The following is a 24,799-nucleotide window of genomic DNA, read 5'->3' as shown; positions in this document are numbered from 1 at the left end:
TTATACCAGAAGGTCAGTAAAATGTTCAGAATTTACCGATTTCAGTAATAATTTATACCGTTGTTTCAGCACTATGAATTAAAATACAGGACCTCAGTAAAGTAAACTACCGAACAACTCGGTTTAATGAATCACCCGCTTTGAGTGTGCTTACAGCGGCACACTAGGAGTTAACTTTCTGAAATCAGTATGGCGAAAGGCATCTAAGGCTCGATTTCTCAAAATTAAGGCGTAGTAGCGGACACCATTCTTCATAACCGGTACCAAATAGTTTTTCATGAAAAGTTCCTCATTTTGAGAAAACCCGCGTTAGATGTCTTTCGCCATACAAATTTCTGGCGGTTAACTCTTGCTGGCTATTTTGCGCATATACTATAGCGGTTGCATGTGACAACGGCGGGTAGAAAATCAGCCACTGCCAATAATTCAATGAAAATTTCGATTCTGACAAGTTATTTTACCGAGCACTCGGTAAAAATTATAAGTTTTACTGGGCCTACGGTAATTTATGTACCAAGCTCTCAGTTCCTAAAAGTACTTCGTGACGCTTGGTTTTTGGGGGGGTCCGTAGAGTAGTTGTCTACACATCTGACTCTGAATCAGATGGTCATGGGTTGCCGGTCCAGTTAGGTGGGGTGTGTGCTCAAAAGAAAAGCACCACCCCAAACAGAAAGAAGAAGAAGAAGAAGACGCTTGGTTTGCCGCCATGTTTCTACTCTGAAGTGCATTGTGCATTGAGTTTTAAAATGTTTTGTGAAATCTAAGTGCCGTAGCTTAAATTTGTGGTGGAAAAATCGCGTCTAGTTGAAAGTTGCCGGTAAGTTTTGATAGATATATCTGAATTTATGTCAGTTATAAAAAACTGGATTCAAAGTAACAATTTTGAATAATCTTTTTCTTTCAGGTGCCGCTCTTCCTCTTTGATTAACAAACCGTCATTTCTTCTAGATCTTCAAGTTGAATATGGTCCATGCGCGGCTACAAGTATTAAAGTGCCAGGTTTGTGATTAAACCGTTTTCAGGAATCTGCGCATCGCCATAATATATATTGATGAAACCGCTTAAAATTGTGACCAATAAAATAAAAGCCCAATGAAAAAAAAAAATCATGAAAATAATGATAACTTGTTGTTTATTTTACTATGACCAAGAAAATCAAACATTTTATTACATTTTAATCGGTAGTTTTGATTAGAGAAGTCTGCAGTATTTTTACAGATTTACCAGTAATGTTTTACCGAGTGCTCAGTAGCAGTTTACAGATTAGATCAGTATTTATAGAGAACAGAAGAGATAGAGATACCGTTTTGCTTCGAATTGCCGGACGCTTCGAAATCCGGATCCTTCTGTTGTTATTCGACTTTATTTACCATCTCGACAAGTTTTTCTTGGGTTATCAATGCAGGGAACGATTTTTAGACTTGGAACCAATTTATCAAATGTTAGTAATACGTGATCTGTGGTTAAAACTTGAAAACTAGACGTAAAAATTGAAGGCATGTCATAATCAACGGTACATTTCGTTTTTCTTAGGATGCAGCTGAAGACTCAACATTAGAAAAACTAAGCTCATAATTTGTATAGTCTATCATTTGCAAGGGGTATTAGTGATTTATTAACACAGTATGATAGCAATCTTTGTCATGAATTAGAGAAATTGTTTGGGAATTCATAACTTTCTAATTTTTATTACATTTTCTGTATGTCCGGACTTCGAGGCAAGTTTTTAGAATTGCTTCGATTTCCGGACATGCTGAAATAACGTTAAATAACTCACCTGTCATAAGACGAGTTTATACAATGCCATTGAATTCCAACACTTAATTGTATCTTGAATGCACAGCCAAGATATTTAACAAAAAAATGGTTTTCGTACGGCCGAGTTGCCGAATAATATGCAATTAATTGTAATCAAGTGTCGGTCTTTCACCGTCATTAGTCGTCTGAGTACACGCGACCGCTTACGTTAAGGCAATCAAACTCATCAAATGCTTTAGCCAAGCAAGCCTTTGGCACAGCAGAGTGCGATTGAATTCGCATTCTATACCGTCCCGCCCAGACAGTTCCTGGGGGGCATGGAGTGCGATCCTCTCGTTTAATAAACAATGTGCACTCGCTTGGCTGTGGGTATACAATAGTAAAGCACATGTGGAGATTGGACAAATCAAGCATCCGAAAGATATTCAATTTGCAAAAGAGAGCTAACCGCGGTGGAGGTTGGTACTCGGATTCTGATGGCTTTTCCGCAAACGTGACCTTTAAGTGGTCTTGTTGTGTAGGGGTTATCACGCCTATCTAGAGAGTAGGAGGTTGAGGGTTCGAGTCCCTCCAAGACACGTGGATTCTTTTTCGCAAATTTCATATCAATTTGTCCATTTCGAAACATATGCTGTGCATATGCACAGCCAAGATATTTAACAAAAAAATGGTTTTCGTACGGCCGAGTTGCCGAATAATATGCAATTAATAGTTACAATGTTATTATACTTGAGTTGCTGCGCCTCAAACGGAACATTGCTTAATCTCAGCTTATCGATACATACTTATACACATATTGCTAGTGGAATCCGTTTATTGATTACTTTACACAAGTAGGAAAACTTGCTTTCAGTTTCTAGTGGAAGGTTGTCTTCAAAAGTATTTTTTAAATCATTCACAGTTTTTTTTAAATAAGTTCGTAAGACTAGCTTTTTTTTAAAGAATTGTATCAGTTTTACAGACACGTTGTGAACGACACTAGCCAAACAAAAAACTCAACTTTTTTTTTCCAAGTTCGTTTATGTGGTAGGCTCAGGTATTTCTTTGTGATATATACAATCAATGTCATTTTTTTCAGTTAGTAAGAGAGGGATAGGAGCCAGCGTACTCGTGGTGACTCGAGGTTAGTTAACAATATTTAAGGATGGAGGAGGATTAGGATTCGGAATCAAGGAATTTCGGCTGCTCATCCGGGCGTAAGGGACGATGTGGCGTGTCGTCGTGCTCGAGGATTGGTTCTACTGGGAGCGTCTTCCGGATGGCCTGAGTAGCGGAGATCTACGGAACATAGAGACAGAGACAGTTCAAAAAAAAACTTTGAAAGAAAAAAAAAATTAGATTTTGATGTCAGAATCACAAATGAAACTATAAATGGCCTGCATATAGACCGCATCACGATCCTCCAAAACACTTCGAATTTCCCTGAAATGTTGTTCACCTCGGGCCACTAGGGTATCCAATAGTCGCTCTCTGGAGGCGTCATTTTCCGAGCAGAACCAAACTACGTGATCGATGCCATCATAACCGGCTCCGCACCGACATAAGTTGCTATCGACAAGGTTTATTCTGTACAGATGTGCGTTTAGTGAATAGTGATTGGACATAAGTCTCGACATCACGCGAATGAAGCCTCGACTTAAGTCCTCACCTCTGAACCACGCTCGCCCTGAAACTTTTGGAACTATGGAAAATAGCCACCGTCCGAGTTCATTGTGTGTCCAATTCCTTTGACAACTTTGAAGAGTACTCTGACGGACTAATGGGAAAAACTCGTTGCTCGAGAATTGTCTATCATAAACCTCACCTTCCTGTGCGCCCACCTTTGCCAGCGAGTCTGCCTTCTCATTGCCGTAGATTGAGCAGTGAGATGGGACCCATACAAAGGTAATCTTGAATGATCTTTCGACCAAATCACGCATCTGCTCTCTTATGTTTGTAAGAAAATAAGATGCGTGCTTAACAGGTTTCATTGACCGGAGTGCCTCGATAGAACTAAGACTATCCGAGAAGATGAAATAATGGTCTACGGGCTGATCGGAAATTATCCCCAAAGCAAAGTTAATTGCTGCCAGCTCAGCAACATAAACCGAACATGGTTCCTGAAGTTTTTGGAAGGTGGTTGAAGTTACATTGAAAACACCGAAGCCAGTGGATCCGTTGATGCGAGAACCATCAGTGAAATATCTGTTATTGCAATTGACATGTTCATATTTTTCAGAAAAAAGTGAGAGAATAGATATTTGTCGAAGATGATCTGGTATTCCTTGAATAGCGTGTTTCATGGACAGATCGTATACAATTGAGGAACTGTCATTGGTGAAGTGAACTCGAGGGGGATTATAACACGGAAGACAAAGATCTGATGATATGTAGTTGAGATAAACTCTCAGGAATCTTGAACGACAAGTTAGTTCAAGCATATTATCGAAGTTATCTAGAACAAGTGTGTTACTTGTTCCACATTTGATGAGTATTCTAAGTGAGAGTTCCCAGTAACGGTGCTTTAAAGGAGTGACTCCAGCAAGCACCTCCAGGCTCATGTTATGCGTTGAATGCATGCAGCCAAGGGCAATACGCAAACAACGATATTGAATTCGTTACAATTTAATTAGGTGGCAATCAGCTGCTGAGAGGAAGCAGAAGGAGCCATACTCTAAAACAGAGAGAATAGTCGTTCTATAGAGTTTGATGAGGTCTTCCGGGTGAGCACCCCACCATGTTCCGGAGATAGAACGTAGAAAATTGATCCTTTTCCGGCATTTTTGTATCAAATACTCAATGTGGAGTTTCCAGGTACATTTGGAATCAAACACGACCCCAGCGTATTTAGAAGATAAAGATTGGTTGATGTCATCATTCAACAGCTTGAGTTTCAGTTGAGCAGGATACCGCTTCTTAGTAAACACAACCAACTGAGTTTTTTGCGGTGAAAACTCGATCCCTAAATGTCTGGCCCAAACAGTCAGATTATCCAGGGTACTTTGCAATGGTCCTTGCAAGACAGCTGTACATGGACCTCTTAGAGAGACCACGGCATCATCTGCAAGTTGTCTGAGCGTGCATTGTCCTTCCAAACAATTGTCAATATCTTTGACATAGAAATTATAAAGCAAGGGACTTAAACATGAACCTTGGGGAAGGCCCATGTAACTAGTTCTGGAAGTTGTCAGAGTGCCGAGTGTGAAGTTCATTTGTTTTTTGACAACAAATTGTACAAGAAATTATTCAAAATAACGGGTAATCCATTACTGTGCAGATTGTCTGACAGTACTTCTATGGAAACTGAATCAAAAGCCCTAATGTCCAAGAATACTGAAGCCAACTGCTCCTTGGGCGCAAAGGCTAGTTGTTTATCTGAAGAAAGCAACGAAATCCTAACTGAGTATTTGAAAGCAATGCATTTTCTTCGACCCAATGGTCGACTCTTGAAAGGATCATTTTCTCCAATAATTTTCTCATGCATGATAGCATGGCAATCGGTCGGTGTGAATTGTGATTAGACGCTGGTTTCCCAGGCTTTTGAATAGCTATTACTTTGACCTGTCGCCATTCAGGTGGCACAATGTTGTACTCCATGAAACAGTTGTACAGGTCAAGTAATCGTCTTTTTGTGATATCTGGGAGGTTTTTAAGAAGATTGAATTTGATGTTATCGCATCCTGGAGCAGAGTTATTCGATGAAAGAAGAGACATAGAAAGTTCCAGCATTGTGAATGGTCCACCCAAAGAACCGGGATCAGTGACTGATTCTCGAAATAGCGGTTCTGCTGGTACGGAATCTGGGCAGGCCTTTTCTGCGAAGTTGAATATCCATCGATTGGAGTATTCTTCACTCTCATTGGTGGAAATGCGGTTCCGCATGTTGCGGGCCGTTTTCCAAAGTGTTGTCATTGAGGTTTCTCGTGATAGTCCCTCAACAAAACGTCGCCAGTCTTGAACGGATTTTTGAGTTTTCTTTCGAGCCTCAAATACTCTTCAAAAAGCTCTGACCTTCCGTGTTTACGGAAGGCCTTGAAGGCATCAGATTTCTCAGAATACAACTTAGTACATTCATCATCCCATCCAGGAGTGGATGGTCTTCTGATGACAGATGTACTTGGAATGCGTCGTTTCTGAGCTTCTAGTGCGCTTTTTTGAATCAACTCAGTAAGGAATCGATATTCATCCAAAGGTGGAATAGTATCAGTTGATTCAATACCAATTTTTACCGCCGATGCAAATTTTTGCCAGTCAATGTTCTTCGTGAGATCGAAAGGAACATTAACTGGCTCAGATTGTTGATAGCCACTCTTAATTGAGGTGACTATCGGCATATGATCACTACCATGGGGATCTTGAATTACCTTCCACGTGCAATCTAATGATAGTGAATTTGAACATAAAGACAGATCAATACGGCTTTGTTGACCATTTGGTCCTATTCGAGTTACTTCACCAGTGTTGAACAAATTCAAAAAACGGTCCACGAGGTCTTTAAAGGAGATCAATCCTCGCTTGGACGGAATATTTTTTCTGGAAGTGCGAATTGCATTTTTTCTTTCATTGATTCTCCTAACCGGATGTTTCTTGGAAACATCGGTTTTAGGCAATGGCGGGAATGTCTTGCTGCAACTAGGATCCAATGGAGCAGTGAAGACAGATTGCTTCGGGATTTTAAATAATCCCCCATTACCTTCAGATTTTGGCAAGCTTTTATGGATGACTTTTGTTCTCTTACGGCGCGATCCCGGGGAAGACGGTTGCTTCCTCTTTTCGAGCACGTGTACCTCCGAAGAATCATTCATATCAGCTACGTCGGAGTCCAATTCATCAGTAGCAATGGAATCGTAGTAATCACTTACTCGAACGGCAGCTGAAATAGCAGCCGCGGCGGTGGTTGTGGCGGATGTGTCTTGCGACTTAACCATTTCCGCATATGACTGCTTGGAGCGCTGTACCAACGAGCGCTTCACTTTTTGGGTGCGCTTTTTGTACACCGGGCATTCTTGCAAACCATGGGGAGGATCCATGCCACAATAAGCGCACTTTGTAGCTTGTTGTTGACAGGACTCCTCCCTATGCTTTTCAAAACATTTGTGGGGCTTGCTGTCGCAAAACTCGGCAGTGTGCCCCAACTGTTTGCAGTTGGTACAATTGAACACCCTCGGCACAAAAAGACGCACCGGAAATAACATATTTTCAATATCTACATATTTTGGGAGAATCGAACCGGCGAACGTCACCCGAAGCGAACCTGACTTAGAATACACTCTTTTACCATCTACCATGGCAGCTGAATGCAACTCCTTGCAATCCAGAATATCCACAGTAGACTCCATTGCATTCTTTAAGCGGCCTTTTCCCGCAAGTACATCCTTGCAAGTCAGGCTCGCTGCATTGATCACACCTTCGATTTCGACCTCCCGCGAGGGGACATAAACCAAATATTCAACATTGTAGGCCTTGTCTTTAGCGATTTCGTTTGCATCCTTGTATGTAGGTGCGGTTATGCGTAGTTTGTTCCGATTTACATGATGAAAATCAGTTTTCGGAAAACGACGCGTCAAATCTCGCTTAATGCCGAGAAAATCTAGGCTTTTCACTTTCTGCCGAAAGTAAACAACCCAAGGCCCAGGAGAAGATGCATGGTAGAATCGTGTGCGACCACCATCTTTGGGAGGCCCACTGCCCTCCGCAGTCTCCGCCTCCATTATCACCTCGCAAGGTGTTGGAAGTATAGTTATTACAAGCTAAGAACTAATAACTATTAACTAATTAGAAAAAAAAACTAATAAATAAACTAATTCAAACTATTCTAATCAGACCCACTCTGTGGGAGAACAATACAACAATCTTTGCCACTTATCTGCGGCTGCTGCTGTAGGTAGCAGCAGTAACAATAGCCTGCTTCACTGGCGTCGCCAGAAGCAGCTACTTCCCCTAGCCGACAGTGATCGCCTTGGATCCGTAGGTAGGATACGCACCACACAATAGCACTCGCACTACCGAACACAATCCGCGATGAGACACTGCACACACGTCTGGCTCGTTCGAACTATCGGCACGGAATGAAACTCAACATTGCTCGGACGCGCCCGGATTTATCAATCTACATGAATTATTTATTTCAATCGTTTTCCAGTTCCCCCTAATCATAATTATTTCTGACATGATTCATTAGAAGAGAATTTTGGTCATCTAATCCTTCCTATGATCTATTGCAAATTACCCACGTTAGTTTGAGAGACTCATTGTCCAGTTTTGAAAATATTTCACCCACACGTCAAATGTCCAAAAATGGTTCTACCTTAAGGGGGAGGAGTGGTGTGAAACTATTAGATTCCCAATGTTGTGTATTGCAGTTGAATGCTCCCGCTTGGTTTCAATTACTGTTTTTTGGTAGTCCTGGTTAATCACCAAAAACTTCGAATGGTACATACAACGGTGGGATGCCAGATTTCCATACAAATCTGTATAAAAACCTTACATTACGGATTTATATTAATCGAGAAATATGAATGCTTTATGCTAGTCGTATTCGAATCAATTGGTTATTTGAGAATTCATATAGCCAAACTCGAAGTGTCCGGAAATTCGAAGCAAAATTGTCCGGTATTTGAAGCATCCCTCATACTGTGTCCGGATTTCGAAGCAAGAGATGTTCAATGTTTTCGATTATATTGGCTATTTTGTGCTTACAACATGTCATTTTCAGTACACTACAGCAAATTTGATAAGTTAATCTTGACAGGGTGTGGTATCACTCAGTGTCAAGTACTTAATTCCGGTTGAGATATTAAACTGAAAATTAAGCAGTGCTTAGATATCCGGACTTCGAGTCAAAACGGTAGAGACTAGTCAAACCTTCCCGACATCGCACGGGTTGTTTTCTTTCTTCGTTCAAATTGTCAATTGCCGCGTCGCACTCTAGATCGATTTCAGTTCGAGTTTGATGGCTTTCTTCGGAACTCATGAAACCGTTGTATTTTGATAATTTTCCAACTTTTTCCCTCAATTGATCAACTCTTAGTACATATATATTAGCTGATCTCAAGACAAATCGATTAGTGAGGAAATTTTGGAAATTGGTCCATCCGTTCGTGAGTTATATTGCCTCAAAGGATATGCAAACTCATTTTTTATATAGAAAAGAAGAAGATGGAAAAAGATAAGACTATGGGTCTTTGAGCCTCCTGTAAAAAGTTTGAATTTGGAAGGAAATGATAGGTTTTTGGTACAACTTTTTGTATGAGAAAAGAAAAATTATTTCTTCATACCTGGCAAACTGCTGCCGTAAAACTTTGCGAAACATGCGTGAAATACATATCTTTGTGCATTTTATTCATTACTATGAAATCAATTCCATGTTCTGTGATGAGTTTTCGTAATAAATGTTATACTCGAATTCTCAGATTCGAATGTACTGATGGTACTTCGGGATCTATGTCGTAATACTCGTCCATGTTTATTTAATGCCATAGCCATCTGACGTTTAGGCCATTGAATACCAGCCAAAGACTGTTTGATCCGCACTCTAGCTGTTATAAGAAAGACAACACTGCAGTGCTCAGGCCGCACTACCAGATAAGTGTACATAGTTTTTTGTTCGTTTGAATCAAGTTTGTACGGATTACCAGTTATAAAACTTTGCGGTTGATGAGTTTCGGAGTCTAATCGCAGACGCTTGGCCTCGTACAACGAGGCACAAAAACACAATAATCTAATCGCTGCACTTGTTAAACTTCCATTGATCCGGTCCAATAATCAGATAATATAAGCTCTTTTGAAAACCGCAACAAATATCGAGTTCTCACCCCGTTTTATCATCCCACTCACTGGTTGGGGTTAATATTTTCACACACAAAAATCTCGTTTAAACTTTCTCCACTCGAAATCTCGTTCGACAAAAACCTGCGGCGATGAACCGTGCGACGATGGAGTGTTTTGCATCCACCACGAAGCTTCAGTTTCGTTACCGCCGCCGACCAAACGGTCAATGATGATGATGATGATGATGATCATGATGGCGACGCGCAATGGTGCAACCGGGAGATGAAGAACACATCAATTTCAATCCAAACCTCGCCACCGGCAGGCCGAGCTGCATCCATCGAGTTTGGTTGGTGGATCCTCACCATCATCCAGCCGGTTCCAGTCAGTAGTGAAGGGAATCGGATTTGGGACCGGTGTTGGTTGGTCCTTCTATGTTGCGCACTACCCGTTGATGCCTAACCACTTGGAAGACGGCTTCCAAAGGGTGACGAGGCGAAACGAGCAAAGGGGTATTACCCACAAGGAAATTGATTCGGTACCGCAAAATGCGCTCTTTGGTTGCTGGCTTCGTTTGCATGGCAGTTCCTTCGGCTATGTGAGCAAGTCAAAGTAAGGGTCGCCCGCAGAGGGAGAGTCTATATTGGCAATTTTCGGGTAGATCAGAAGCCACAACGAAACCATTTCATCATTCCGGTGGGGAGATATCGATGGGAACATCCAGCATACGGTGGGTGGTTGGTACTTTGATGGGACGGCTGGCTCGTTTGGGTACAGGGTGAATCGTTTAGTCATTTACTGATGCTTGAGTTGCAGAGCGTTGCCGCCACCGTGTAGGTGAGAAAGTTTGGTTCGGTGGAAGTGAGTTTCCCGGGACGGAAATTAGTATCGATGTGGCCCTTGGGAGTCCCACGATGGGATTCTTCTGGAGACGGTATTTTGGGATGGCAACAGTTTGTTGTAATTTAGATACTGCTAGAGCGATGGAGGACTGATTTGATGGTGTTATCAAACATGAATCGAAATGATACCAAATTACTTTACAAAAAATTCAATTGCACTGACACGATTTGAGTCAAAGGGACGCATCTCGCTCTATTCATTCATTTATTTAGTTAACATCTAAACAGATAACACTGAATCAACAATTTGATGCCATAATACACGGTTCGAGGCCGCATCTCTCCATCCTTGAGTACGCCCCACGCTCGCCAAGTCGTTTTGCACCTGGTCTGCCCATCTCGCTCGATGCGCTCCACGCCGTCTCGTACCTGCCGGATCGGAAGCGAACACCATCTTTGCAGGGTTGTCCGGTATTCTTGCAACATGTCCTGCCCATCGTACCATTCCGGCTTTAGCTACCTTCTGGATACTGGCTTCGCCGTAGAATTGGGCGAGCTCGTGGTTTATTCTTCGCCGCCACGCACCGTCTTCTTGCACATTGCCTGCCAAAGATGGTCATAAGCACCCGTCTCTCGAATACTCCGAGTGCTTGCAAGTCCTCCTCGAGCATTGTCCATGTTTCATGTCCGTAGAGGACAACCGGTCTTATTAGCGTCTTGTACATGACACATTTGGTGCGGTGTCGAATCTTTGTTGACCGCGGTTATTTCTGGAGCCCGTAGTAGGCCTGACTTCCACAGATGATACGCCTTCGTATTTCACGACTAATATTGTTATCAGCCGTTAGCAAGGATCCGAGGTAGACGAATTCCTCGACCACCTCGAAGGTATCCCCGTCTATCGTAACACTGCTTCCCAGGTGGGGCCTGTCGCGCTCGGCTCCGCCCACAAACATGTACTTTGTCTTTGACGCATTCACCACCAGTCCAACTTTTGTTGCTTCACGTTTCAGGCACACCCAGTACACCCAGTTCTGCCACCTTTGCAAATTTTTGGCCGACAATGTCCATGTCATCCGCGAAACAAATAAATTGGCTGGATCTGTTGAAAATCGTACCCCGGCTGTTACACCTGGCTCTCCGCATGACACCTTCTAGCACAATGTTGAACAACAGGCACGAAAGTCCATCACCTTGTCTTAGTCCCCGGCGCAATTCGAACGAACTGGATTGTTCGCCCGAAATCTTCACACAGTTTTGCACACTATCCACCGTTGCTTTGATCAGTCTGGTTAGGATTTGCCGTACAGTAAAGATCTGGTCCGTTGTCGAGCGGCCGTCAACGAAGCCGACTTGATAACTTCCCACGAACTCGTTCACTAATGGTGACAGACGACGGAAGATGATCTGGGATATCACTTTGTAGGCGGCATTAAGGATGGTGATTGCTCGAAAGTTCTCACACTCCAGCTTGTCGCCTTTCTTGTAGATGGGGCATATAACCCCTTCCTTCCACTCCTCCGGTAGCTGTTCAGTTTCCCAGATTCTGACTATCAGTTTGTGCAGGCAAGTCGCTAGCTTTTCCGGACCCATCTTGATGAGCTCAGCTCCGATACCACCCTTACCAGCTGCTTTATTGGTCTTTAGCTGTTGAATGGCATCCTTAACTTCCCTCAATGTGGGGGCTGGTTGGCTTCCATCGTCCGCTGAACTGACGTAATCATCTCCTCCGCTGCTTTGACTTTCACTGCCTGTACTCTCAGCGCCATTCAAATGTTCCTCGTAGTGCTGCTTCCACCCAAAGGAGTAATTTAACTTCAAAAGAGATGTCCGTCCATACAAGTATTACAAAGAAACATTAGAAATTTAATGACAGTTCAGCAATGCAAGGTCATCATTCGACGGTCTATAAGGCATTGTGGAGCATTTTCTCATACCTCAGACTATCAGTATGGGTTTGCTTACATTGTTAAAGAATTCAACTCAGAAGAATGTAAAAAAGTGCACGCTTTAGGAATTGTATCTCTTACTGTCGGAACTATGTTAATTGGACAAGGTTTTATTGGAGCGCGTTTAAATCCAAATGAATTTGCCACCAGCATAATGAAAAGAAATGGTTATACAGCCGTGGTTGCTGGAGAAGTTTAGCATGTTCTAGAATGCAAGCCAGTTTTTATCACACCAAGATTTACCGAACAATATATCAAGACTAAATTTTCAAAAGGTCGTATGTAACATTGTAAACAAAAATGAGATTTTGCCACAGTATGATGCCTTCCATGCTCCTTAATGCGTGCCAATGAAAAAAATCTGATATATTTATTAAGGCTGCTCTAGATTTTGAAACGAAAAAATGACTGAATCAGCAAACTGTTAAAAATTGAACAATCGTTACATTAGTCGTTTTGTCAATGAAGGACTGATGTAACACTCATAACGCTTTACGGTTTCGTCAAAAGTGAACACAACGTCGTAAGTCGCAAAATTTGACGAAACTTGATAAAGGTTTGTTAAGTCGAACGAAGTGTACATCAGTATCGCTAGCAACTTGCAAATATTAATGTTCAAAGAACGCAAACAACGCTACAAACCCAGCAGCTTTTTACAATATGGAAAATACAAATATGTTCGTTAAGCAAGGTAAATTTAATAATCCATTATAATATATTGTAGTCCATCTATTTCATTTACATTATCGTAGTATCTGCATCTGGATCGTTCGGATCCCAGTTCAGGGAATTTGTGGCGAGCAAACAGGTCAATACCCAGCAAACATCCCATGCGCTGTACGGCAATGCTTCCAGTTCACATTATCGAGCGTCATATTTATTTGCACCCGATACACCACAACGTCCTATCACAGAGAAGAACGGTAGTTTAGAGCCACACAAATCAAGTTAAATTGTTATATTAAATCGAATTTGACTATTTTGCAACAGATTCCGTAACCGAGCCACAGTGTGCCACGGACGTCAAACTTAAACGACAAAAAACATTTCACCGATCACAAGGGGTTTCGAACGTTGCACATAAATTTTCATCTATTATCCCCGGATACAATCCACGTAAATTCCGCGCACAACACACCGATGCATCTAATGCAAATAAGCACTCTTTTACAGAAAGCAGTGGTAAGTTTTAATTCACTTTCGAACGAAAAAAAACGATTAATTTAATATTTTGTTACAGATTTTGCATCTGGCTCGTTTGGGTCACAGTTCAGACAATTTGTTTCGAACACACAAATCACACACACATCCCGTGCGCCACGAACATGTTCACCTTATGCCCATAAACATCCGACTGTCACAATTCCTTCATCAGAATCTCACAAGTCAAAACTCGTTAATTTCTCTTCACCAATTCAGTCCAGTCTAAGCGAAACGTCTCACTCGATTAATGAAGAGGTGCTCCATATGGAAGAGCATCCTCCAGGGGCACATGAGCATTCTTGTAGTACAGGAAATAATGGTAAGTCTTTGCTAGATTCAACAAGACTAAATAATCGTATTATCGGTTATTTCAGTGCTTGCGTCACAATTACAAAATTACTCGGCAATACAGCACAATTCAATTCTAGAATTTCACACGCTACAAACTGATGCATCCGATGGGGATCGGTCACGACGAGAAAAACTTTCCTCGGTTGCTCATCTCAATATACGAACAGCTTGCGCCAAATCCGCGAATACATCCGATGCTCATCAGCGCTCGTCTCTTGTAGACATTACTTGCGCATCGCATCTACAAAAGTCCTGCACTTCACATAATTATGCCTCCGGAACCGAGTCCGGAACAAATCAGCATCCTTTTGCTGAAAGAAATGGTGAGTCTGAGCATTATGAGTCATGACGATTTACATGTTTACAATAACACTTGATTGACTTTTACAGATTACATACCTAGACCCTATTTACATACCAATGAACCGGATGGGAAATATGAATCACTTTGCCCGCCGCGCAATGATACCGGTAAACGCAAACATATGCCAGTCAACGCTACTGTAACCGAGTCGGTTAGTTTACAATTTGGAGCACCCTGCACACAATACTCCGATGGAGGCCAGTGTGTGTCTATCACGGAACCTGAATACGCATCACGTAGTATACGAACAGAGGGATATGTCTCGGATCTGCAGCCGCGAGAATCATCCCATACATCACGCAATAACACAGCCGGATCGCATCAGCATTCTTTGACTCGGAAAAATGGTAATTTATATCGCCTAACAAATAGATTGCATCATCTATTAATTTGTACTATTCGTTTTTAAGATTCCTGCAAGCCTGCGCCCAAGTCGCGAATACCGCTACTCGTTTCAAACTTCTTAGAGTCTTCAAATTCCGTGCATTCTCACCGTTCGCGTTTCTCTCGAAAATGTAAGTCGATCGACTAAAATACTTATTTATATTAAAGGTTTATGTTTACACTTTAGCTCCCTCCCACGGATCGAAGTCTCGCTCAGTGTTCCGGGATTTAACCAATTTGAAGGCGGCAAAGCTGAACGATAGCAGCACGTTTTTTGCGAGAGCTAAGCATGATTATCCGAATTTGTCGAAATCACTCTTGCTCGAAAACTCCACATCAAAAAGGCCGGCTGCACAAACTGCCCATGATAAACTACAGAGTATGTTTCAAATGGCCAAATATGTTTTACTTTGTGGTATTCCTCTGTGAGTATTGTTTTTCAATAGGCATTGTCTTTTCAGATTCAATTAAACTATTTGGAGCACCTGATCCATCAGAATTCAACAAGGTGAACACAATCCAAGCTCATTCTTTGAATGTTTCTCAAGCAAAATCTATGAGCGGTGAATCAACACGAAACTGGGATCTGGAAAACGAAGGTATTTAATATTGTATATTGTTATTATTATTAGTAAGATACAAATTAGATAAGGGGCTGTATACATATTACGTAAGCACTTAGGGGGGGAGGGGGGGTCTGTCGCTTTATTACCCACTTTATCTTACGGGGAGGGGGCGGGCGTTGTTCGAGAAACCCAAAAAAGTGTTTACGTAATTAGTTTAAACATTTTATTCATGCTAACCAATAAAATATTTATGCTAATATTTTTTTCGTGATACAAATATATAATCAAACTAAACTTATTTTATATCTTGCAGAAAGGCTAAGTAGCCCCAGAATTGGCTACCAGAATCTAAACAATATCCCGGAGGCACATGTAGGCAGTTATATCGAAAAAAGTTTCACAAGTTTAGATGCTTCTTTTGGTCGTATTGTTACATCAACACCGAAGTCCGTTGTAGCCATTGACTACTCATTCAAATCGATTACTCGAGACGGTTCAAATAATATCCAAAATTCAGATGAATGTGAAAATCAAGAAGCACTTTGCTTAGCTTTGCCGAAACTTAAATTCAGACAAGAAAATAGATGTGCATTACCATTAGACTTGCGACCAATAAGAAATCTGACGATAACTAATCTGCCTCAACCGAGTAGTGGTACTACACATACCTCCTTGGATCGAATGTCTACGTCACCACATCAAACAGATGAAGTTAATCATGATAGGAATTGTGCAAGATCTGAAACAAACTCCGAAGATGCTGTCTTGAGATCCGACTCCGAAGATTCTGACTGGAATCCCGATTATAACGCCGATGGTTCCGGTGATGAAGACAGTGGTGATTGTGATCCCTCAGGACTCAATAATCTGACAATTTATGAATATTTTCAAAATTATCAGACATTGATTAGCGATGATGAATTCGATGAATTATCCGATACTGAAAATAAAACTATCCCCACCAGGATCCCAACCGATTTGCCACCGAAACGATCGTGCCGCAATCGAGGTAAGTAACGATAATGATTTGTGGTTTACAAAGAATATATCTTACCTGTTCAAGATTATACTGACAAGCACGGACAAACTGAAATAACATTTGAAAAATTTACATCGTACACTATTATTATTGATTTGCTCACTACCATCAAGTTCGCGATTCACTAAGTAGCTCACTGCCATCAGTTTGCGATTTGCCAAAGTAGGAGAAAACAACATATATGTCAATGCTTACGCGACTATACTTTTGATGACTTAATGCTCCATGTGTTATATCAGTTTGTCTGTGGTATATGGTTAATTTATTTTGGACGTTTTAATAAATTTTGGATCTATATTTTATATTTTAAATTGAATTAAATTTAAATAAGTATATTCTATAGCCTTATTCAAAGAAAAAACTAACAAAATAAACAGAATATTTTCATAGCTTTCAAATATAGTCAGATGTCGACAATACAACTTTTATAGCCTATTTAGACTAGAAGGTTTATAGAGATACTTGATGACTATGTTCGCAAATCTAATTTGGAAATAATTATGTAATGTACATTATCAAATCAAGATTCTTTTTATCAAGTGTTAAACTGCCTATAACCGCATATCAGTCCCATATGAAAAAATAGCAAATCGAGAAAACGATCATTTTTTCAAACATTTTTCAAACTAGTGTGGTGTAAAAATATGTATCTTTTACTATGCCTTGCATTATTAAAATGATTTTTGCTTATTTTTACGAAAATAATCCATGGAACAGGATATCCAGTTACTTAGCCTGTTGGCATGGAAAGTAATCGCATATCCTGTCCTACCACGTTGAATTCTACAGGTTATATCAATAATTACAAATCGTGTATTTCACATTACCGTTGTATACATTCACCAAAACGATTGTTATTGCTATCGTACTTTCCTGTACTAAGAGTTCTAGACTAGTTTTATAGCCTAGTTGTAAAAATGTACATTTTTATCGTGAAATGAGATCACGAACACGAAAGTTGTGAAACGTGTGATTCGACAGAGCAGAAAACAAACTAAACAACATTCGAACAACAATCCCCCAATCAACAAGTTTTTACCGAATTTCGATAATTGTGTGATTTATCTTTATTTATGATTTTTTTCAAACAGGTTGCAAATGTTTTGGTGGCAAATTGAAGTTACACGTTCAAAATGATAGGTACATGTTGGTCACGCAACCGAATGAAAATTAAGAATTGGTGATTGATGATGAATAAAAACAGATACACCCTAATGCTTAATTAGTATCTCGACAAATTTTACTTTTTACGTACTACTCATATACTAGGGGTAGCGGGGGTAAAGTGAACAGGCGGGGTAAAGTGGGTAACGGCTTGTTTATCCCCTGTTTATGAATTTATCGTATTATTTTCTATGCTATACCATAAATTAAGCATTTCATGCTCTCCGAGCTATTTCAAATCATGAAATATCTATTTAGCAGCTAGATTTTAGCAAAATTCTGCGCGCTTTCGCAAAATGCTAGTTTGATGTAATTTCGGCACTGTTGCATTTAAGCCATGAAAACTCTGAGTTAGTAGTTCTAAACGAAAATATCGTTCCCATCGTTCATTTTGCTTGTTATGAAGCGGAACTGGTTGATGAAAGATAGTTTTTTAATTGTTTTTCTTAGTTTAGGTGTTATTTGAAAAACATGTAGCTATGGGGTAAATTGGTCATGTCGCCTGGGGGTTAAGTGAGCAATGTTCTGACAGAGAAATGGAGACAAACTAGCTTAATTTTCAATCTTAATCGGTTCGGTTGATAGTGGGATCATCAATCAGGGGGTGAAGAAAAGGGGGATCTAGTCATTAACGCTACACATACACATTTTCGTACAACTTCTACATTCCTGAGCAAATATTTCCATACAACGCACCTCGTTCATGGAAACATCTATATCTCAGATGTTTGTCATCCGATCTGTGATATCCTTGTATCAATCAACTTAGTAAAAACTCTAGTTTCTGTAAAAGAGTCCAAAACCAAAACCAAAGGAACCTGGTAATATTTCACTGAGCAATGGTCAATTGAATAATAAAAATATCCCGCCCTATAATTTTGATAAAGCCCGGTACGTCTGTTTGTCTGTGATAAAACGAAGGGTTTATACCTGTCAGGGAACATTTAGAATATTATTAAGAATATTTATTTAGTTTAAACTATTTTGATCGACTTATTTGCTTTATTTACAATATTGTTCACTTTACCCCACCGCCTGACCATTTTACCCCGCCCAAAATAAAATTAAACTATTTTGGACAAATTTTAAATGATCAAAATAACATATTTAAATATTTTTTCAAAGGTTTTTCACAACAAGCTTTGTTAACCAATAACATTAGCTTCGACACATCTGCATTGAACAATACATATTCGAGAAGTTGTTCTAAGATAATGTGACATTGTTCCAGCGTGATTGCATAGACTTATGATAGATCAGATGTTTAGTAATCTTTTGGAAAATAATACCCAATGGGTTTCTACTCCATTTAAGCTCCATTTGGTATGACCGGGCCTTATAAACATCGTCCGCTGGCCGGGATAACAGTTCTAAGAATATTTGTCATAAAAAAAAAGAAAGTAAAATATTCCTGAATCAGAGACAGTTAAAATGTATGTTTATGGGACATATTATACGGTTACTTTTACAATTGGACTCAAATGAGGTTACTTTCAAGATGGGACAAATCGACTTGGTATATTTTTTCGAAATTTTCAGAACAAATTACACAGTATTATTTTAAGGCATAAAAATATAAACCAAAATATAACCATTATTGGTCATCAAAACTCAAAAATGATGAAAAGTCATATGGGACAGTTATGCGATTACAGGCAGTAAAGCTCGTAGTCTGAATAAGCTATTAACACATTTCACATAACATTCATTTAATGAATTATGATTTTCTTTTTAATTTCAGATGTGTTGAGCACACTTCCAAGACGATTGAACATAAGTATTCAGGGAGTAGATAACATCGAAAAGGAAGTTGTGGAAATAAAGGTCTCAAAAGTTCAGATGAGAGAGAAGAACAAACGTAACAAAGAAAAAGGACTACAATACACACGATCCGATGGTACGGTAATGCCTGCAAGATCTATTAAACCATCTTGCAAGTGTAAACGTAATTGCGGTCAAAAGTATCCTGATCATACACGCAAACAGATTTTATCGAATTTACTCAAGTTGAAGATGTCAGGGCAGAATCAATTTCTTGCCAGTCACATTTCGGTGACAAAAACGGCACGTCCCAAGGTTAGTTTCTCAATATATTCATGCATTTATAAAACAGTGGGCGTACACAATAGAGGTAATAAACTATAGAGGAAGATTGTCACTGTCGTCACTGGCGCAACATCTTTTGCTGGCGAAGATAGGGCACTAAATGTCAACGAAGGAAAAATCAGTACGTTTTGACAGATAAGTACCCAAGATGTTTGGGAACGAAAACAAAGGGAACCGCAGCGACAATCGTCCTCTATGGTTTATATATTACCTCTAGGGGTGATCGGGGCAATATGGGCCACCTAAGGAAATCGTTCCGAAAAGCGCTGAAAAGCTCAACAAATCATCATTCAAATGTAGTTGCCTTATACTAGGGAGTGTTACCTTTCATATTACGTCGATGAATGGTGAAAAATGCGTTTGGAAATTGTTAGAATGCACTTTTGAAAATGTATTGATATGAGCCACCATTTGGGGCAGTATGGGCCACCCATCCAAAACGTTTTTTTGGGAGAGAAAAGTGTGGTAATATGGAAGAATATTATATTACTACAACAGTTAAGAGTATTCCATACCAAATAAAATTATTAACCGCACAACAGCGGATCGAACCGATTTGCCACTCTTTACCGTTTGAATAGCCATATTTCAATTGACAATAGTCATTTTTTTCTGTTTCGATCGCATTAATCTGGTGTTGTAATTTTTCCGTAATGAATCTTACATAAATGATGATATTCTTGTATTTGACAACAGAAATTTAAACTTGTTCGCATATTCAGGCCTGATATCTTGCTCTGGGCAGGTATGCCTATATTGCCCCATAGAGACCGTTTTTAGAAAAAAAATGTTTTTTTTATATATTCTGATTTGTATCAATATAAACATGTGTGCACAATATTCAATTATAATAGATCTTTTGATTGTGATGTATTTTTTACCTGTATTTTAATCAGTTTTGTGTCAAAACCTTATTTATAAACTTCAAATCTTATAATAATTTTGCACATGCCGCGAAAATTTACATTTTCAAGTGTATTTTCATGTTCGAATTGAATTTTAATGCGGTTTTCACGTTGAGGCATATGTGGAGCATTCTCCTAAAGATCATATAACTTTTACACGATAAAACTTGTCATCTTTACACATCCTCCGAACTAGGTTGTCCGGGGTAGTGTCCATACCACATGTGGCAAGCATATGGTCACGCATTGCGCGAAAACGTGGGAACACGAACAACACGTGTTCCGCCGTTTCCTCTAAACCTGTGCACATCAAACACTCGGGCGAGGCCGAGCAAGCCAGCTGCGTTACCTGCACTTTGATTTTGCAGCACGCTTAAACGCCGGGCACATCCATGGGGTGCTTGCTGTTCACAGCTTTGCTGGAACAAATCAAACAATTAGAAGGGTTCGTGCAGCATTGTGCCTTATGTCCCTCCAATCCGCAGCGTCGGCAGAGATTGCTTCTGTCAGGGCCTTTGCAGTCCCATTGCTTGTGCCCCGGTTCCAGGCACTTGAAGCAAACTTCGGGTTGCTCGTATAAGCGCACAGATCATACCGACCATCCCACTTTGACGCTCCCTAACTTGACTACCTTGGAGGCGTCCGCTGCAGATAGCCGAACCAATGCTACCTGCGTGCCTGCCGGATCTTTCCGTAGCCGAACGGCTGTGGTGGGCGTCTCCACTTCACACTGTCGCCGCAGTGCCGTGACGAGCTCTTCGACTTCGGTGATCTCGTCCAGGTCTTTAACCCTTAGATTCACCTCCGTCGTGAGTGCCCTCACCTTGACCGTCTCGCCTAGGACTTCCTCCGCCAACTTCTTGTAGGCGGCGCCCTTTTGCGAGACGCCCCGCTTCAGCTCGAGGATCATCTCGCCCATCCGGATACGTCTTATTCGACGTACGTCGGCACCGAGTTCACCGAGCTTGACGTTACTCCTCATCGCCTTCAAAACATCCGAGTACTTAGCCTCGTCCGCCGTGATGACTAGGGCATCGCCCCTGGAGCGATTGGCGCCTACCCCAGACTTCTTGCTACCCTCATTCGCCTGGGCCTTCGTTTCGGCCCTTGACGTCTTCGGTTTCCTCTTGTTCTTGACCAGGGTCCAGAAGGCGTCATCCCCCTCTATTTCCCTGGTCTGGTGCGGATGAGAACTTTCAGCCTGCCGTAACCCCTTGCCACCGTCTTTCCTGAGCGGACGGACCTTTCCAGGTCCTTCCTCCCCCGGTTTTGGAGGTACCTGGCCGGGGTTCAGCTTCCCAGCCCCACTACCCTTGTTTGGGGTAGTAACCCTCCGCGTTTTGGAGCAGCCCCCAGGGAGCTCATCCCCTGGAGACTGTCTCCCCCGTTTTTGTGTCTGCTCCGTTGGAGCAGTCACCCCCGACGTACCCGCAAATACTTGAGCCTCAGTCTGGGTAGACTTTGGCACCACCGTCTTCGCTGGCACGCCTTCGGTCGATTCGACCTTGCCCGAGTCCACGAATCCTTGGGCCTCAGTCTGGGTAGACCTCGACTCCACCGATTTCACGGGTTTACACTTGGCCGTCCCGACCGCCCTCTCCAGCTTGGCGTCCAGCATCGACTTTCGAAGTTTCTGCAAGCTCCTCTTGAGGTCCTTGCTGATATTATGCTTCGATGACGCAAAGTCGATGATGGCGTCCAGCTGTTCCGTCGCCACCTCGAAGGCTGAAAGCCCATCGCGTTTGCGGTTCATCGTCTCCACAAGCCATGGGCCGTCAATAACCCCTACCGGCGTTTTTCTAGCCGAGAGGAAGGTTGAGTGACCCACGCTGGCGCTGCGCACTGAGCTGCCGACTATTGCCTCTGGCCTCCTAGGCGGAGACCTGAACAACCCACCTCTTGCGAAGGGGTTGTCGCCTACACTACTACCACTAATTGAAGAATTGACTTGGTTTTCCATTTTGGTCCCACGAGTTGCTCGGGAAAAGAGGTCCACCACGCCAGAGCCCAGCATGACGTGGTAAGGGACAATTACTGTGGAGGGTGCCCAGGTACCCCACAGGCTCCGTTAAAGGCGTAGCTCATTATTTCACCCCCCCCCCTGGCCATGCATCCCCTCGGCACGGGTCGCTTGATGCCTTGGGATTAGGGGTTAGGGACGATGGTCCCGGTCTAACTCGCAGTGGCCATGGGGAGGGGTCGTCAAGCCCTTGGACAAAGTCCCTGCTGCCCCGGTATAATAACTGTGGAAGTGCTTAATGAACACTAAGCTGCGAGGCGGCTCTGTCCCAGTGTGGGGATGTAATGCCAATAAGAAGAAGGAGACTAATAACTAGATCATTTCTCAACGAATTTTCTTGATTTTGTCGTCAATTGATTTCAAATTCATCATTGTCACCAAATCGCCATTGAAATTCTAAAAATTTCAATAGTGCTGTATTTTCAAACTTTTTTTCCGCAATCAGTAAATAATCGTAAGATTTTACTTATCTTTTGTAGTTTCCACTTAACCATTCGATTCATTCATGTCATAGGTTAAATTACGTTAAATGTGAATGTATGTAAATGACTTGGTAATTTTTCCGTATAAATAAGTATACAAGAAAGTCGAAAATCAAATCAGCTAGGACTCAAAATTTTGATCCTCCAGACATGATTATTTTGTATGAAAATCTGTGGAAATACTATACCTACTTATTTCTGAGGTGTATCGAAAAACACTGGTGGGCAATGAACTGGTTCGAACTGGATCAGGAAAAATAACTAGCTAAACTAATATTTAATTTATTCATGTCTCTATACAGTTATCGTGCTCACAAGTGTACAGAAATTATCGCAAATTTTTACTCTTATAGGTCATAAATTCACGGCGCGCGTATTCCCGGGTCTACTATTTGCCAGCAGTGCAAGGCCAAGTTAAGACATGTAAAGAAATGTTCATGGCAACATACGATGTACGTGATCGAAAAATTCGCACGATCGCTGGCAAAAAGCTCGCTGGTGCAGGAATAGCTACTGACGACGGAAGAATGAAAAATGGATCCCGATTGGTCGTCAGTGCGGATCACATGGAATACATAAAAACACATATTGTCCTTCCCAGCTTATACGAGTCACTATAGTCGTGCTAAGACGGATCGTTTGTACCTATCCAGTGATCTCAGTGTAGTAAAAATGCACGAACTGTACCAGGACAATTGTAGTCTTGACGGTCTCATTCCGGTAGCGTACAACACATACAGAATCATATTTAAATCAATGAACCTCTCGTTTCGCAAACCAAAACTGGATACGTGCGATGTATGTGATAAACTACGTATTGAAATCAAATCACAAAATGATGCGATTAAAAAGGAACCATTAGAAAAGCAATTGGCAGAACACCAAAAAGCTGCACAGAATGTTTACGAAGAGAAGCGAAAGGACATAGTAAGAACTAAGACAGACTCTTCGGTTCGAGTGGTCTCTTTTGACCTGCAAAAACAGTTGCCCACACCATATTTAACATGTGGAAGAACGTTCTACTCTAGACAGCTCTACACTTTGAACTTAACGATGTTCGCCAGTTGTTTAGGGGAAAACCTTGGCCGATGCTACATTTGGGATGAGACTAAGGCACGCAGAGGTTCGCAGGAGATAGGATCTTGCCTGATGAATGATTTGATGTCTATCCCTTCTGGAATCACAGAGGTAGTTTACTATAGCGATAGGTGTGGCGGACAAAATTTGAATAGAAATGTTGTTTTTATGTTCAGCTACATTATTGAACTATTTGCTGAACGAGGCCGACAGTTAACTATATTACACAAGTTTATGCGAACTGGTCATTCACATGGAAGTGGACTCAATCCACGCAGCGATTGAGAAAACAAAGAAGAAAACTACTATTGATGTGGAAACTCCCAGGGACTGGGCGTTTTTGATCGCATCTGTCCGGCGATCAATACCGTTCAAAGTAATTGAAATGGAGCAGCGTGAATTCCTATCAATTAAAGACCTTGCCGTTCGATACCGTATTCCTCGATGTAATGACAATGGCACTCCGGTTAAGTTCAAAGACATAATGGTTTTCAAATACACTACTGACAGTCCTCGTGTTGTACAATACAAAAAGATATTTCGGAAAATAATTTCGAAATAATGAAGCTCACTACGGAGAATGATCTTATCAAAGCTGAGCATATCGTCCTTGAACCAATTGAGACTCATCCAATTCCATTGCCAAGTGCGAAATTGGAGGACTTGAAAAATTGATGCCCTACATAAAACAAAAGACTACTACGCCACATTTTTGAAGAATTTACAGGAGCCGAGAAGAGGTAGAAAAGTGAAGAACAAAATTGAGGACCATTTTGAATCTGATATCTATGATAAGCTGGACAGTGAAGAAGAATCCGATTGAATCTATTGTATTACTCG

At 41.3% G+C, this 24,799-nt stretch overlaps 1 protein-coding gene and 1 long non-coding RNA gene across 2 annotated transcripts; both read left to right on the top strand.

Moving 5' to 3' along the window:
* Window positions 1-12,147: 12,147 nt before the first annotated feature.
* On the top strand, window positions 12,148-13,733 carry LOC134213740 (uncharacterized). The gene is made up of 3 exons (XR_009979514.1): window positions 12,148-13,221; window positions 13,289-13,480; window positions 13,539-13,733. It is a non-coding gene; the product is annotated as an uncharacterized LOC134213740 (long non-coding RNA).
* Window positions 13,734-15,980: 2,247 nt separating this feature from the next.
* Window positions 15,981-23,502, top strand: LOC134219030 (uncharacterized). The gene is made up of 4 exons (XM_062697740.1): window positions 15,981-16,004; window positions 16,067-16,175; window positions 19,111-19,445; window positions 23,236-23,502. Exons 1-4 carry the CDS (start codon window positions 15,981-15,983, stop codon window positions 23,500-23,502), a joined length of 735 nt encoding a protein of 244 aa, XP_062553724.1.
* The last annotated feature ends 1,297 nt before the right edge of the window (window positions 23,503-24,799 follow it).

This window comes from Armigeres subalbatus, chromosome 1 (genome assembly GCF_024139115.2).
Source record: "Armigeres subalbatus isolate Guangzhou_Male chromosome 1, GZ_Asu_2, whole genome shotgun sequence".
Lineage (NCBI taxonomy): Eukaryota > Metazoa > Arthropoda > Insecta > Diptera > Culicidae > Armigeres > Armigeres subalbatus.
Note: the sequence above shows the minus strand (reverse complement) of the source record. Positions and strands in the feature narration are given on the sequence as shown.

Coding starts and splice junctions, on each gene's coding strand:
- LOC134219030 (XM_062697740.1), top strand. CDS start 15,981: ATGGTTCCGGTGATGAAGACAGTG. Junction 16,005..16,066: donor TTCCGGTGATGAAGACAGTG/GTGATTGTGATC, acceptor CAAAATTATCAG/ACATTGATTAGCGATGATGA. Junction 16,176..19,110: donor ACGATCGTGCCGCAATCGAG/GTAAGTAACGAT, acceptor TTTTAATTTCAG/ATGTGTTGAGCACACTTCCA.